This window comes from Brienomyrus brachyistius, chromosome 3, assembly GCF_023856365.1.
Source record: "Brienomyrus brachyistius isolate T26 chromosome 3, BBRACH_0.4, whole genome shotgun sequence".
In the NCBI taxonomy this organism is placed as follows: domain Eukaryota; kingdom Metazoa; phylum Chordata; class Actinopteri; order Osteoglossiformes; family Mormyridae; genus Brienomyrus; species Brienomyrus brachyistius.
This window is the reverse complement of record NC_064535.1, coordinates 26,571,186-26,587,699: the sequence shown is the minus strand read 5'-3', so window position 1 is coordinate 26,587,699 and position 16,514 is coordinate 26,571,186. Positions and strand designations below refer to the sequence as shown.

The 16,514-nt window shown below is 49.9% G+C and overlaps 1 protein-coding gene across 5 annotated transcripts in view; it reads right to left on the bottom strand.

The window, feature by feature from the left end:
• Positions 1-16,514, bottom strand: part of LOC125738710 (neuron navigator 3-like) — a 191,789-nt gene that overhangs the window by 45,887 nt on the left and 129,388 nt on the right. For all 5 annotated transcript variants that reach the window (XM_049007917.1, XM_049007920.1, XM_049007916.1 and 2 more), the window contains 4 exons: positions 11,369-11,437; positions 7,222-7,364; positions 3,001-4,018; positions 1,478-1,593 (listed from right to left, as the gene is read on the bottom strand). In XM_049007917.1, coding sequence (XP_048863874.1) covers positions 1,478-1,593; positions 3,001-4,018; positions 7,222-7,364; positions 11,369-11,437 — 1,346 coding nt within the window. The remainder of the gene's footprint in view (positions 1-1,477; positions 1,594-3,000; positions 4,019-7,221; positions 7,365-11,368; positions 11,438-16,514) is intronic.

Sequence of the window (16,514 nt, the reverse complement as noted above, 5' to 3'; positions counted from 1 at the left end):
AAGGACCAAAGCACATCATTTCATCCTGTGACTGCCCGTGACACCCAAGAGCTCCTGGATTGGCCTGATATTCCTGAGATCCCAAAGACCCAAACAGAGCTTGTAAATAGTAAATATAGGCTACAGGCTGCTCTGTAAGGTCTGCTTATGCTGTAGTTTGCTGCTGAATGTAATTTTTTGGAGGGGCGGGGGGTCAGCTCTCACGTATTCGGCAAGGCAGACAGCAAGAGGAAGTAGTAAACAGCCTTCAAAAAAGTCCATCCCTCATCCACCAATCATAGACGAGATTAGGAAGGCTGTTTTTAGAGCTCTCGGAAAACATACGGGGGCTCCGGAATAATACCTCCAGGCTGCTGATCACTTAGCGATCACTACAGATCTAACCCAGTAAACAGGGATCCCTTTTCTACACATTCTATGCCATATGTTTATCAGGAAAAGACTCATGCAGCCTCATGTACTAGATTCAAATCCAACTTGACACTGCCCACCACAAAAGGACCACATGCATGTGTAATTACAGCTTAGAAATATAAAAATAAGACCGAAAACAATGTCGTGCAACACCGCGTAAAAAAATCCTGTGACTTTAGCGCACGCAGCACATGAAAGCATCCATTTATGATGTTAAAGTTTCTGCTTGGTTTTCCAGATGCAAATTACAAACACAGCAAGACGTACTAGGAGAAGAGAGTTTGGGGTTGTGAATCTTATATTTAAATAAAAGTCAACACTTTTGCATTGTGTCTGTTAAGCCTGCACACAGTAGGATGCCTGCCTTGAGCAACAGCGCGTGACATAACTGAACAACCTTCTTAGTGGTAATCGCTAATGCTACTCACTAGTGCTAATCGCTAATGCTACTCACTAGTGCTAATCGCTAATGCTAATTGGTAGTGCTAATCCAGGTCTTCCTGGTAAGTTCCGGGGAGCAGCCTATCACTGAAATGCAGCCTTTCCTTAACCACTCATAATGCCACCCCCACCTGCAGCAGGCTCTCCATCCTCACATGCCATCTCGCTCCTCCATGCGATGCACTACTGGCACTCCCGGCAGAAAACAGAGAGGTCAGAGTGATGGATAGACCTGGACACCTAGAAACATCTGCCCGTGTGCAATTGTGGAAGAAGCATCTGGAATTGACTTCTCATTGGATCATTGACAGCCTTCCACTCTGAACCAATCAGTGAGTTAATAGCAAACGGAACATCAGTCCTGGCTTCCACAGCCTCATTCCCCCCATCTCCATCTGTGACTCCTGTCCACTCCAGGACATTTTATTTGGCATTTTATTTATTTAGCAGATGCTTTTTACCGAAGGCATAAAAAACTTTTTTCCAGAGAACGCAGGGTCAGAAAGGCCCTGGAATAATTGGCCGTTAAGGGACTTGCTCATTGGTCTAATGGTCAAATCTCTCTGTCCTAAGCCAATGAGGGGCTTCAGGGGCTTCTGTCCTGTCCACCTCCATTACCTACCAGAGATCTCCTCCAGGCACTGTTTGGCCGTCTTGCTGTATACCAGGTCCTCCTTGGAGGGGCTGAGGCAGGGGTCAGTGGGGGCCACACTGGCACAGTCATTCTCAGAGCAGGTCCTGGGGGGGGGTCAAAAGTTCAATAGCTATAATAAGAATAAGACTCGTGCAAATAGAAAACAAGGCACATTGACAATGTACTGATAACCATCAGGAAATCTTCGGGTTAACGACTCGTCTCTTTATAATACGGCCAATTCCAGGAAACCATAGGAATGATGTCGCCATGGGGAACTTCAATTTACCAAACCGCAGCATTGCCACCTGGGTTATTCATGTAGAGAAAGTGCTCCACCGCACCGGTATGGGTTTATCAGCGTGACAAAAACAACAGGATGGGGATGAGAGCCACATTTTAATTTCAGCATGTCGAGGACTATAAGCATTGTCAGTGGCGAACAAAAGCCACTTCCACAAACGTTTCCCTGAGAGAGTTCAAAGACGACATTGAGAAGAAGGTAATCTGCCCTCTACTACTGCGCCTGATAGTTTTCGCACAGCGAAATTCAACCGTAAGGAAATAAATCTCTGAGCTTTAGGGACACTCATGGTTACAAAGAGTGAACGACATGGGCATTTCTAGGGGGGCATAAAAGGATATATAATTGATACAGAGGGGGCAACCTTATCATTAGCCAATGATGTGTTTCAAATTGGCGAGTGAAAGGGGTGGGACACTCTGGAGGCCAATCAGCTTTCAGCTGGGTCTAGTGGCCCTGCCCCCCGCATACGCCCCTGGTGAATTGTTTCCATGGAGCTGAAGTGACAGGATGTGGAAAGGATCTTCTCAGCCTGCCCCTTCGGCACTGTGACGTACAGAGACAAGACCAACAGCACGATAAACTAAAATACTCCTGTTGCTGATGTGAAGATCACATTTTTATGTTCAATGCACGGGGCAGCCGGAGCCCTCTGCTGCTCTTTAATATCTTCCCAACCTCCTGAAGCTCATGGCTGACACCAAAAAATCTATTTTCCTTGTTTCTAGTGCCGCCAGCCAATCGCCGACACACAGCATCGCGGGAACAGGGAGAGTGCGTTGGATCGACCGCATTACGTGGGCGTAATAACACGTCTGGGCTCGAGTTGCAGAAGCAGCTCTTCGGACTCTGACTCATCTCACCGTGGCCCATTGAAGAGCCACCAGAGTGCCGAGTTCTATGCCGATCATTTAAAGTGCGCCTGGCCCTTTAAGGAGGGAAAAACTGGCCAATCGGCAGGGTCTTCATGCAAAGATGTAACATACACAGGGTGGGCATTGTATTTGTATTTGAAAGCACCATAACCGAAGTCAGTTCTGCCTCCCTTTCCTTTCTACTCCCTCCCACGTTTCTCTCCACTGTTTTTTCAGCTTTTTTCGTATCTGATATAACTGAGTTGTTAAATCCACCAGGCACCTAGTCAGACCATCCAGCATTGCATTGTTCTAGCCTCTGTTAACACCGCTGTTGCCCCCTAGAGGCTCACCTGTATATGAAAGGGGCGACGGTGGCCGTGTTGGGATGGTTGTGCTGCTGCTGCTGTGGCAGCTGAACTGCCCCGTTTCCGGGCACGGGCCCTCCGTTCAGGCCTAAGGCTGATGATGAGGACACCATGCTGGTGCGGCGTCCCCCCGGCCCTGCCAGTCCCCCCAGCGGCCGTGGTGCATGGTAGGCCTGGCCCCCCTTGGCCGGTTTGCCTGTCTCGCCTTCACGGCCAACGACGGGCAGACTGGCTGGACAGGTTGCTGGTTTGGTGCCGCTTTGAGAGACCTTGGTGCCCGGCTTGGGAATCCCGCTGGATGGCGGAGGGATGCCCTCCTTCTTGACGGCTGAGGACTTCCCCCCCTTGGGGATGAGGCTGGCGATCTTCGAGGTCTTCTTGGGGGTATCAGTAGGCTGCTCCTTCTCCTCCCGGCTGGGGGTGCTGGCTCTGCTCTTGGGCCTACCCTTGTCCTCCTTGTCTTTAGGCTGGACCGGAGCCTTGCTGCCGGAGGTCTTGCTGGAGTTTTTCACCAGGCCAGACTTGAGAGGCTGCCTGAGGCTGCTGCAGGCGGAGCCCGGTCCCATCAGGCCCTCCTCTCCATATTCCAGGATGATCTCCTCCTCCTGCAGGGGCATCTCGGCCATCGACCCAGGGCTGGGGAACGCTGAAGGTCGTGGCGATGGCCGCGTGTTGACAAGCTTGAACCTATCAAGCATAGACCTTTGGCCCCCGGCAGCTGCCTTTCCCGCCTCGGCCAGTGGGGGCCTGAGACGATCAGAGGCGAGGCCAAGCATGGGGGTGGGGCTGGGGGCTGGTGGCGGCGTGGGGGAGGTGGCTGGGCTTGGCGTCTTCACTGCCAGCATGGAAGAGGTGGCACTGTGCTTCATGTTCATGGACTTGCTGCGCCAGGGTTTGCTGGTGCTGGGGGACGGGATGGCAGAGACCAGCTGCTGCTCGTTGGTGCAGGCAGGCAGTGGGAGGCTCCCATTTATGCCGGGCAGCGGGATAGATGAGACCGATTCTGCGAAAGAGCAAGACAGGAAGACAGGGTCATCATTCATACGGAGGGGCCATCAAGATCATTAGCTAATAATATCTCTTTAGCAGGTGATTGACAGGAGAAAGGGCACTCAGGGGACTAATCAGCTTTCAGCTGAGACCAATGACCCTGTGGTCCTGCCCCTATATACACCCCTCCAGGGCCACCCAAGCGGAAAATGAACAGGTTTTGGGGCAATCTCTAAATATCACGGGGGCCCCATACAGCTGAATGGGGGTGATTTGTGCCTCATTTTCACCGTTGAGTGGGATGATTTCCCCCCCCCCCCCATTTATCCTAGGTTGTTCCATTTTATTTTTCACTGCCCCCGCCACAGGGCACGCTTCAGGGGAGATTGAGGTCTGCGTGAGAAACCATGCTGCCCATTTGCTAAGTCCAGTGCATGCTGGGATTCCCGGCCCAGAAACTCCAGAAACATCCACATCACGCCGTTTGCAGTATGGTGATGGACGGGGCAACGCTACAGGATCCATTCCACCAGGGAAACAGTACGGAACAATACTGAGCGCATTCAGTGCAAATAGGGGCATCCAATCACCTAACAGCACTCGGTCAAGTGGGAGAAGATGACAAAAGCTCTACAGAGAAATAAACTATATAATCCCTACTTCTCCCACACCCCCAACCTCCAGATTCTCCAGCCCCCTGACACTCTCTCCCTTCCTCTCCAAAAATTTTAATTAAAAGACCAACTTTTTGTGACTTGTCTCACTGTCATCAGGTTCCCCAGATCTGTGTCTGTGGGTTGTCCTTTCATGTGCCACCTATATGTTTGTCCAGGGAAAACAAGCATGCAAATAACATAACCTGCAATGCTGTACTCTGCACATTTTCCCAATTGCCTCTTATGGGATAACGGATGCAAAGTATTTATTTTTATTCTTGAAATTTTATTCTTCGATAACAGTGGTGTAACCTGTCTTCGGCTGCCTGAAAACTCCATGCTGGGTCATGTGTCAGGACAGTACGGATGCTTACAAACTCCTCAACCTCAGCACTTTGGCTGGATAAAGAGTCCACTAAATGCCATGAGCGCATAACACTCGACAACCGAATGCCAGAGCCGCCCCCCCCCATCTATCATAGTGGGGGGGTCACAAAGCTTCCCAACGCATTTAATGAGCGATGCCCATTTCCGCGGACGGTGGCCAGGCACTCAGGCACTGATCTGCCCGACTCGTAGCTCCAGAGGAAAACCATGCTGGGTTTCCATGGTAACACACACTTTTTTTTATGCCACTCAGCACCTTGTCGGGGCAGCGGAATGTCACACCTCATGGCCCCCCCACGCCGCCACTCCCACATATCTGCCACATACTCAGCACTCGCGCCATCCTCTGTCTGCTCTCCTCCGCTACAGCACACACTGACTGTCACATCTCCGTACTCACAGCCTGACTGCCATTTCTCTGCAGTAACTACGCATGTAACATTGTCTGCCTGAAGTGTTTCATCTTTGTGTAAAATGTTCCTCTTGCTCACGCCAGGGAGCCACTGCGAGGATATGCATCTGAATGCAAAAACAAAATAGCAGATTACTGCAGAACTGCGACTGGGATTTAGGGGTTGGTTACATATTTTATCTGGAAAATGCTGGAATAGTGTTGCTTTCTAAAATACCATCAAAGTACCGGATACCACAGAATGGTCAGTGTCCAATTGGGGGGTTTGTTGGCGATAAAATTTGGGTGGGGCAGCCTTGTAGTCGCTGCTGAACAGCTGCATGGCAGATTTCCAGGACAGCTGTCAATTTGTGGGAGACTTCCGGAACGTCCGGGAGATGTAGGTGTCTGATACTCTTCATAAAGTCATTGTCGTTTCTGGTTGGCATGCAAATATTTATTTTTTTCCCATTTAACGTCTCAAATTCTGGGCCAACTTTTCTAAACTCGAACCAGGACAGAGGCCCCCTACAGCGACAGTCAGTTGTGCTTGCTGCCCGCCAGGGACACTTCTGTTGGCACGTCTTTTGGTGTGTTCCTTTGTTTGCGCAGTTAGCATTAGCATTAAAGGAAGACGGCACCTCTCCTCGTCACGGGAAGTATGACTGTGATTTGGGCTCCATGGTTCCTCACAGTGCTTAAAGGTCCACTGGGCCACCGCAAACCCAACACCTTGGTGGGTCGTATCGGTGCCGTGCCGTGCCCCCCCCCCCCCCCCCCCCCCCCCCCCCCCCGACAGAGCATGGCAGACATGCATGCTTGTCATTTACGCCACTTGCGGAGAAGCCAGACAATCAACAGGTTGTTTTAGGGACAGTGTGACCATTCAGCACACGTGTGCCCCCACCACAGTGGACCAGAGAAGCAATTTGGGGGGGGAGCATGAGAGCACTGTGGGTCTGGGCTAGGCCGTAAATTGCCTGCAGGGAGCAGTACTGGGTATGCGTTATTCCCAAAGACTGAAGCCGCTGTCTGTGGATGCAACCATTTATCAAAGGGTAGCACAAACATGGTTTTATTTTTTTTTGAGGGTGGGGGGTGAAAGGAGGTGGTGCTACTCTGGCATGTAAATCCATCAGGCCAAAAGTGCCAAAGTAAATAAATAAAGGCAGTAAAATGAACACGCCCCCGCAAGCCACAGACCACAGGGGGGCAACCTTGGCAGCGACTGGTGTGAGAAGGCGTACTTCTGGGAGCTGGGGAGGGAATGTGGTGTGGGCAGGAACCCTCTGGGGACTGAGGATGGGCTGGGGGGGGGTGATGATATTACCTCACCTCCCATATCCAGGATGGCATCGTTCTGAGCCTAAGGCAGGACGGCCTCAGCATAGCCCCCCCCTCCCTCTGGGCTCACAGGAGCTGAGGCACACAAGCACTGAGGCCCAGGGCCGGACTCCTGCCAGGGATGCAGCCCAGGGGCCCAAGGTGAATGGGGGCCGCAACATTATTTCCTGTTTGCTACAGCAGCATCTTATGCAGTGACTTCAGCCCAGGGCCCTAAGCTGAGGGGGGCCCAAAATATTTTTATGGTCGTTACAGCACCATTTTATACAAAGACTTCAGCCCAGGGAGCCCCCTCCCACCTAAATTCAGCCCCGCTGAGGCCACTCCTTATATCGAGAAGGTGTGTTCTACTGTTACAGCCTCAGTCATTATGGACGGTTGGGTTTCTGATCATTCCGACCCAAGCCGTTTGCTAGCTGAGCCCTGAAGGCGCCCCACCTCGGTCGTTGCCGCTGGCGTACTGCAGAGGCTTGTTCTTGTCTATGCTGGTGAAGCTCTGACTGCGCCGGTTCAGGTTGGTCGCCCCATGGGCCTTGCCGGTCCCGCCGCCAGCGGCAGGCACCCTGGGAGGCCCCGGTAGCCTGGGAAACAGACAAGGAGACGCACACATGCATTAATGCGACAGAGGGCAAGTCAGGGCACAGGACACTGCCCTGTGTCAGACCGAGGTGGACTGAGCAAGCGAGAAAATCCGGACGTCAGACGATGTTCTCATGCATCCTGGGCCGTGGCTATAAATTAACAAAATTAAAAGAAAAACATACTCAAGCGCCCCTGTAAAGTGGTGCCCCCCCCCCTCCAAATCTCCCCCTGCATGGATCTCAGTTGCTATCAACTGAGTGAAAAACACAGCAGCAGTTCTTAAATGTCCTTTTTGCGCAAAACATGATGTGACAAGATCAGGTTTGTGGAGACCTTTTATCCACAGAGTAAGACTGATGAACCAGTGTGGGTAAAGCAGTTAGCAGTGGGAGTTTGGGTGGGGGAGGGCAGGGCAGTGTCCGGGCCATTTCAGACCGACAGGCCCGTGTACCGATGGGTGCTGATGCTGAGTGGAGCTCAGTGCTCAGAAGAACATTCAAAAACAGCACTTAGACCTTATCTCTGACTGGCCCTTACACATCTCTACCTACTAAAGCTTCCCAACAGCCCGACTCCTGACAAAATTTTTATCTATGAATTTCCCTGCTCATGGCGACAGATTCAGGGCCACAGCTGAACTGTCATAATCTTTTACCACTCACACATGTGGGGTGACTCACTGACTGTCCCTTTCACTGATCGGGAAGACAGAGCATTGCTAACTCTGAGTCGCCGTGACAACAGCCCACAGTTGCTACGGCCGCATTCCTGCACGTCGTCACCAGGAAAGTGCACCATCCACACTCATCCACGTTGTCTGCCCTCGATGCAGAGGCAGCAGATCAACACCTAAGGCAAGAAGTGGATCTTGGGTGGATCATGCCAACCTCTGTGACGTTAATGCAGCATAAACCTGATTCTGGATACTGTGGTACAAACTACTTCCTTTCCCACTGCTTTGGACATGCAGAGCCTCTGCTCCTATGTTCATTCAGAGTTTACACAAGGACACTGGAGAAAACCCACGACATGGTCAATGGAGTTGATGCACACTGGCCGATGATTCGTAGAAGAGATCAATCAATGCCCGGAAAGCAGAAAGACATTCCAGGCTACGTCACACGTCCCTGAACACATGTGATTTATTACATGCAAGCAGACTAAATATCACGGTCTGTCTATGTCATTTTCTGAGGGTTAAAAAGAATTTCCCAGATGACAAGAACCATAAAAATAAACAGAAACATAACAACAGATCGGTGAAGGAGACAAGAAAAATAGTCTGTTTGTAGTCATTACTCATTATCTGTTTATACAGAATTCACAGAAAAGAAGCATTTGTGCATTTCATCTTAATCTGCCTGGAGTCCTGAATTAATGGCTACCCTCCCGGCCTGGCCTTGACCCAGCAAAGTAGAGAAAACATATGCGATAGCCTAGCATAGCATCGCATCAAATATATAAGTGTGTCTCAAAGAAGAACAAGATGGGATATACAAATAAAGTATATGGAAAGAATAATCCAATGTACCCGCAACTGGCGAGTAAAGCAACATTTTTTTTTTCTCCATAACATCCATTTTATTGTGTGTGTGTGTGTGTGTGTGTGTGTGCGTGTGTGTGTGTGTGTCTGTGTGTGTGTGTGTGCGTGTGTGCTCCAGTTATACTGTACATTACATTGTAGAGACGTTTGGTTCCCACAATGTGATAAAAATCAGTTATTTTTGACATTGTGCAGACCATTATTCATGTCCCCACAAAGATCTCTGAATGCAATCAAAAATTTTTGAATGCGATTGTCATTTTTGGGATTAGGGTTTTGGCCATAGAAATGAATGGACGGTCCCCATAAAGATATGAGTGCAGGTCTGGGTGTGCATGCGTGCGTGTCTGTGTGTGGATTATGTTTATATTACAGTATGTAATAAAAGCCTGATATTTTGACATTGCGGGGACTATTATTCAGGTGTATGCAATAAAAAAAAACTAAAAACGGCAGAAGACTCTTATTTTGTTTGTTTATTTATGGTTACGTTAGGGCTGGGTGGGGGGTTAAGGCTGTCGTGTTGAGATTAGAGTTTTTCCAATAGAAATGAATGGATAGTCCCCACAAAGATATGAGTACAGGTCTGCGGGTGGGCGTGTGTGTGTCTGTGCACATGCAGTGTAACTGATGATCTGAATCATGCAGAGTCCTCTGTTCTCCACACACCATTAGTTCGATTCCTATCACCTCTTTTTTGAGGCAGCTGTGTAATTCAAGTGCCGCAACGCCAAGCCAGCTGATTGGCTGCTGTGAGACGCAGGAATAATGCCCAGGATTTAAATTAAATATATGAACCATAGCAAGAAAAAAAGAGAAAATGGTTCAGTTGTGCAGCCCAAATCTCACTGCATCGCAGATTTTCCTTACTATCATTATGCAGTTAGAGAATGTTCCTCAATCAATCAGGACCGCAAGAAGATTTACGCTGCTCTATCATATACCGCCCCCTGCTGTTCAAACAATGAATTAGTGTGGCATTCAACAGATAAAAGTTTAGTTGATGTTGAGTGATAGACAAGTCCGCCTTACATCAGACTTGGAAGACCGGGGCGCTTAAAGACTAGAAACTAACTATTAATACTAGTACTAGTAGAGTCAGGTTCTACAAATTTTTCAAAAACATAAATATATCCTGCGGGTTTAAGAGATGTTTCTTTACTGAAAGCCTGGGATCTGCCCATGGTCTTGTTTCTTCCAGGAGAAGTTTCTCCTGCCCTCGAAATAACCCTAAAAACCCAGGCAGCCGGTGGTGCCAAAAATAACGCCAGGCTTCCATGACGGCGTCAGCGCGAAGCAGCCCTGCGCTGTACCACCGGCTGGGAAAAGGTGGACGTGATCAGAGCACGGGCGAGCAGGGGCGAGCAGGGGCGAGCAGCAGTAAATATCATAAAATCTCGTAAAATGTGTCACCACCCTCCAACCGCTTTCATTAGTAGCAGGGGTCCACTTATCCACACACACAAAACTTATTCTTAAGTGTAACTGCTCTCTAAGGCCCCATTCAGGCCATGTTTTACAGCCTTAGCTACCTGGGTAGCTACCCGCTGCACTGCGTAACCCTAACCGCAGCCCCCCAGCGCTGCCCTGGGTATCCACCGCTGGCTTTTTCAAAATCCCATTTCCTCTCCCCATTTCGCAGCAGCGAATGACGCTCATGTCCTCCGTGGTAGCGGAGGAGAGCAAGAAGAGGAGGCGAGGGAGGAAGGAGATGGAGGAAGAGTGCAGGACTCCTCTCTCCTGCAGATCTTTTCAGTTAAAACCGAACAGCTAGATGCTTCTTCAAACAAAAATGACTCTACACCAGGGTTGGGCGATCTTATCCAGAAAGGGTCGGTGTGTTTGTGCGCTTTCGCTGCGACTCCCTAATTAGATTACTAGCTAGAGGACTGATTAGCCGAAGAGTCCTCGCACCCATGGGTTTCAACAGCTGACCTAAAGGTTATCCGAAGAACCTGCACACACACCGGCCCTTTGCAGATAAGATTGTCCAGCCCTGGTCTACACTGACTGCTGGGAACAGCAGGGTGTGGCTCAGCCCAACAGCAACAAGTGGTCAAAAATTAGCTTTAATTAACACATTTAATTACTCTATCATTCGTGAGAGAAAAGGAAATAGGTCACTTTGTGGTACTTTTGCCAGGTGTTTATGCAAATAACCCAGTCTGCCCATTCAGACACTGCTGTTGCTTGTGCATGGTGTAAGTTTGACAGTTGCCAGAGAGATGGATTGTGGGTATTAGGAAGCCAGCCACCACTGGGGAGAAAGAGGAGAACATCTGCAGGGTCCTGGAACACTGCAGCAGCTCTGATGTCGCATAAACAACAAGGACTGAACTCTTCAAATATCAGCTTCTAATCAATAGCTGCAGAGCGCCAGAGAGCCAGGACGAGCTGAGAATGAGCGGCAGTCTGTACGGCGGCCGGGAAATAGCAAGACGCCCGGGGAGGCGGACTTACCGTGTGGCTTTCTTCTGAGGGGGGGGCATTCCGCTGTGACCCGGGGGAGCTGCATATCTGGCAGTGATGCTACGCCGGGAGCAGAGAGTGGAGATTAGGAACATGTTACCGTTAGCAACCAGCAAGGGAGGCATATAAAGCAAAAGAGGGGAAAGTTAGCTGTGGAAAAACATTTGTTTTTTTTAAAAAAAAATATACTTCCTGGTTCCTCACAAGAGACCACACACAGATGTCCCATAATTCCTTAGTAGCTATGCTAATGAGTCAGAAGACAGCACCTGACCGCGGGGAGGGGTAGGAAATTCCTTTAAACGTAGTCGAATCTTAATCACAGCAAGGGCAAGAACGCCGGCGCTTGCTATCATATCCCTGACGAGCCGGACGGGAAGACGGGAAGGCGGGAAGGCCCGGCAAAACGCCTGACCCTTATTAGTCATGCTCCATTAGGAAACAGGCGAGTATTATGGGTAACATTTCATACAGCAGCAATTACTCACGCTGAATAACCCTCTGCTACAAAACCAGTCACTAGAGATAGAAATATCAGTACAGATTTTGTAATAAAACGTTTATTTGGAATATTTAAATGTAACATAATATCCCAACAGGAGGGTGTGTGGCTCAGTGGGTTAGCGAAGGTCACTGGTTCAAATCTCATTCTCAGCAGAACAGTCAGGCGTCTGAGCAAGACCCTTAAACCCTGCCCCCCCCCCCCCCCCCCGGCCCAAACTGCGGTCTCAGCTGCATCTGCATAGCGGGATATGTGAAAAGGAGCATTCTAACGTTCCGGTGCTTTTGCAAATAAAGCATCGTTTTATTTATTCATATTTTCAGGCAGGGCTGCACTGCATTTAACACTCTCGCCTCATGGTTGCTCAGGTGAATTGGAGACACCAGACTGTCACACACGTGTGTGTGAAGAGGGTGAGTACTGCCATAGTAATCAGTAATAACATATAGCGCCTTGTACCCGTAGCTTCTGGAAAAGGTTCCAGATGCTTACGACCCTGCTTAGGACAAATGGGTACAGAAGACGGCTGAATGGATGATTTCAGGAAAAAATAGAACCGGTTTAATGGATCTTAGGCTGTGTGCTTTGTGCAATCGTTACTGATGGGGGCCTGAAGTGAGGCACCTTTCAGGTCAAATTTAGGGCAACAAGTAACACGTTCACGCCCCGGGGGGTGTCCCAGTCCTTGACATGAGTATGGTGCCAGGACAGCTAACTGCCAGAGTGCCCCCCCAGGCCCCCAGCGTCCTGGCTAGGCGAGAATAAGCAGGTACTCTTCAGGGGCCGGGATTCTGCCCCCGCCGACGTCACCCCCCGCTTAGTACGCTGCAGTCTCTTCACAATGAACAGTTCATGCAGGACTGCCCCAAAATGTATGCCCCCCCCCACACCCCACCCTGAGACATGAGCTGCAGATAAATCCAGTTTATGTCTAAGCCTGCAATCAGCAAAATACCTGGTTGTTCCCAACCCCCCCCCCCCCACTTAGAAAGGTCTGTCTGGCGTCCTCATAAATGTCACTTCCTCTCTGGCTCTGAGCTGTACCAAATATAGCCTGCACCCCCCACCCCAGACACATACAGGCCAATTCACCCCCATTCATGCATATCAGGTTAAACCCCAGCAAAGTGAGACAAACTGCCCCCACGTGAAATATCCCGCTAATGAGCAAACCAGCAAGGCATCAAACTAACGTAAGAAGGATGTAACATGTAGCCTGGGGGGGGTCGATGCAGTGCTATCAAGCTGCAGACGCACACAGGCTCAGGAGTTCAAAGAACACTGGCTTTCAAGTTCAGTAAAAGTGGGAGCGTTTGGACCATCTTTAACTTAAGCGAGGTGTGTTTTTCAGGAGGGACGGCGTGCGGCTCAGTCATCGGGAAGTCAGCGGTTCAAATCCCAGGGCCATCAGACCAACTTTGCCTTTGGGCCCCAGAGCTTTGGGCCCCTTAACTGTGTGCTCTGAGCCCCAAGCTTGTCCACGGAGACCAAGATGAGGCCGCTGAAAAGAATGAAGTATGAAGTATGTGTATACTCTTTTTACGGAGGCCTTTTCTCTTGCTTCCCTTAAACTCGTCGAAGATACACACATGGCTGATCTCTCCCCCCTTGTTGACTGGCTCTCTTGCTCATGGGCCCCTCACTCGTCCCCTCGTGGCCCCTGCTGCCATTGGACAGGGAAGCAGTGTGCTCTGAGGCACGGGGAACCCTGGCCCAGCTGTAGGTTCGCCGCTCACAGCTGAGGCGCTAACGAAAGCCGCACGTGGCTGCCCTAGGGTCTGTCTCAGCCATGCCCCCCTACCCCCCCTCGACTCTGCGTGTGGCCTAGAAGCTAGGAGTGATAACCGTGACACCAATCCAGCACTGTAACTAATGCATGGGGGTCATTGTGAGGTTGGGGGGGGGGGAGAGAGAAGCTGTGAAAGGGAGTAAGGACACACCAGTCTGGGGGTGGAACGACACCCCCCGTCCCTCCAGTCAGACCCAGCTCTGCTAAGGACCTCTGCTGCTTCCCAAACATGCCAGAACACCAGACTGTTGCAGTAGTAACATCCCACTTGTGTATAATATATGTACTATATTACTGTTAATATTTAGCCATCTTAGAAACCAGGAACTAAATCCAGCATCACTGTTAATGGGCTTGTGTTTCCGCAATGAATATGAACTGGCATCCTGTCCAGGGCGCCCACCTGCCTTGTGCCCTGAGCTGCTTGCGAAAGGCTCTGACCCTCCTCATAACTGTGACCAGGAGAAGCAGTCATGATATGGATGGATGGATGGATGGATGGATGGATGGATGGATGGATGGAAGATAAATGTCTTCCCGAATCAGTCCACCTGCTCCTCAATACAGGGCACCAGGAAGCCCTGATGGCTCCGAAAAGTGGGACTGGCCAAGCAATCGGGCTTTTTGGGGACCGCTTTGACCCATTTCTGACAAAGCTTTGCTCTGATGCAAGCCGTCAAAACAATAGTCTTAGGTTTATAGGAATAAAACAGCTGTTACAGCTCTGAGTTGCTGAAACGCATCCCTACCATTTAAACCGGATCCACAAAGAACCTGCTTCTACCCATTTTATAATGAATAATGGAAAATAAATCCATTTAAATGATAAGCAGCATTTTTCTTACTTTGGTTAAAACTCGGTTCCAGTCGAAATTACCACAATAATTACTTTTATTTAATATGACCCGCTGAGACTGGCAACTTTCCCTTTCACTGGCAATTAAAACTCAGCATAATTAATTGTTAGCAAGAGGAGAGTAATTGGGTGTTGCGAATAGGGCGCTGTGAAATCCATTATGGCGTCCGCGATGTACACAAGCGAGCCGGGGGCATTGCGAGAGAAGGGTCCTCGCAAAAGGTGCATTTTGGGGGCCTGAATTTAAGAGCGTTCAAGCTCGGTATAAAACGATGATTGCCTTTAGCCCCCTCCCCCACCCATCTCCTAGATTGGAGTCCCTTAAGCATCATTGCACTAAACGGGCAGGTCTTGTTGCAAAGATAGCAATTTGCAGGCTGATTCATGGAGCCTGCCAGTCCGCTGGAATATGTCTGACGCCTGGAAGAAACGGCTCAGCTGCCACGTGGAAGATAAACGGGCCTCAGCTGGCATGCTGGCCCGCTCTGTATGATGAGCGCGGGCCCAGGCTCCCATCCACGGGGCACGCTCTGGTTCCCCCGGCCCAGAATCCGGGCAGAAGAATGTGCTGCTATCAGGGGGGGGCGGGGGGGGGGGGGTGGGGGCAAGCCATCAGCCAGCTCCCACGGACCCACAGGGGCATCCAGGTGCGACTGGCACACAGCATCAACACCCCCCCCCTCCGTTCAGATTACAGGTTTCTGCTCAGAGACTCCCACAGACCCAATGGGCCAGTAAACACCCAACCAAACAACCCCCCCACGTAGGCAGAGGAAGACGGCATCCAATCATAACTGTGGCGAGAACCAAGGAAGCTGAGGTTACCATGACACATGGCGGCATGTCGGCGGAGCTGCACCTAAACTGCGGCACTACTGCAGTGTCTTTGCAGTATGAGAACAGGCCCTGGAATGAATGGATGGACTGTTTGGATGAAAAAAAAGAAAAAGTAAGTGGATTTGGAGCCGGGGTGGTGTGGGGGGGGGGGGTCCTATGACTCAGGCTATGATATATTACAAAAGAGAAACTGTGTATGTGCTGATTCACACTGCAACATTTATAGTAATCAGTTATGGTCATCTTCAATCTGGTGGGGGGGGGGTTGCTGCCATGGTAACCATGGAACACAAGCCAATCACGGTCTGTAACTGTCGACAGGATGTGCTGAGATGTCCCGAGAAGATCACATCCAGAGTATGTTACACACAGACCGGCTCTGCCCCCTACCCTCCAGTTTATGGTCACATGGGAGAGCAGGGGAAATGGGCCGGCGAGGACCAGCCCCCTCACACCAGCCAACACTGCGAACGGCTGGTGGAGGTGCAGCATGTCCTGCAAAGTGGGGCTGGGCAGGTGAAGTCAAACTAGCTGAGACGCATGGAGGCTGTTGCACTTATTTGTGTCAGTCTGAGGCAAGACTGTAGCAGAGAAACTGCCGGTGAGTCTGGCTCAGCTCCAGGAACGTGAGCGAGCCGCTTCCACGACGGTACCGACAGAGCCTATGTCTATATTTACTCACCACACTAATCTAAATCACTCTGCATCCTCACATCTCCCACCTGTGAGATTTCCATATTGGCTTAAATTTGTAATTGCTTCAAATGAAAGAAATATGTTTTAAACGGATCAACAGAACTTGGAGCATGACAGGGGGTCGGCTTTGGTGACTCCTAAAAGGATTCAGGTCCGGTGAGGCTCAGAAGGTCCTCAAAGCCAAGCAAAGGTCCTCCTTAACGCCCCCCCATTTTTCACTTGCCATTTTTTTTGCCAAAGACATAACATAAACTATAAATTTTATTTATTTTGGCTCCTCAAAAAACAAACAAAAAACTGTCATTACAGTTACACTTACGTTCAATTATATAAATCACTGTTGTTTTTGAATCTACTACTGTGAAGGATATTAGCTGCCAAAGCAAAAGACGATGATGTATATTTGATATCTGGTGTTTCAGTTTTAGTTCCCTCAGATGAAACAAGACCATTATAA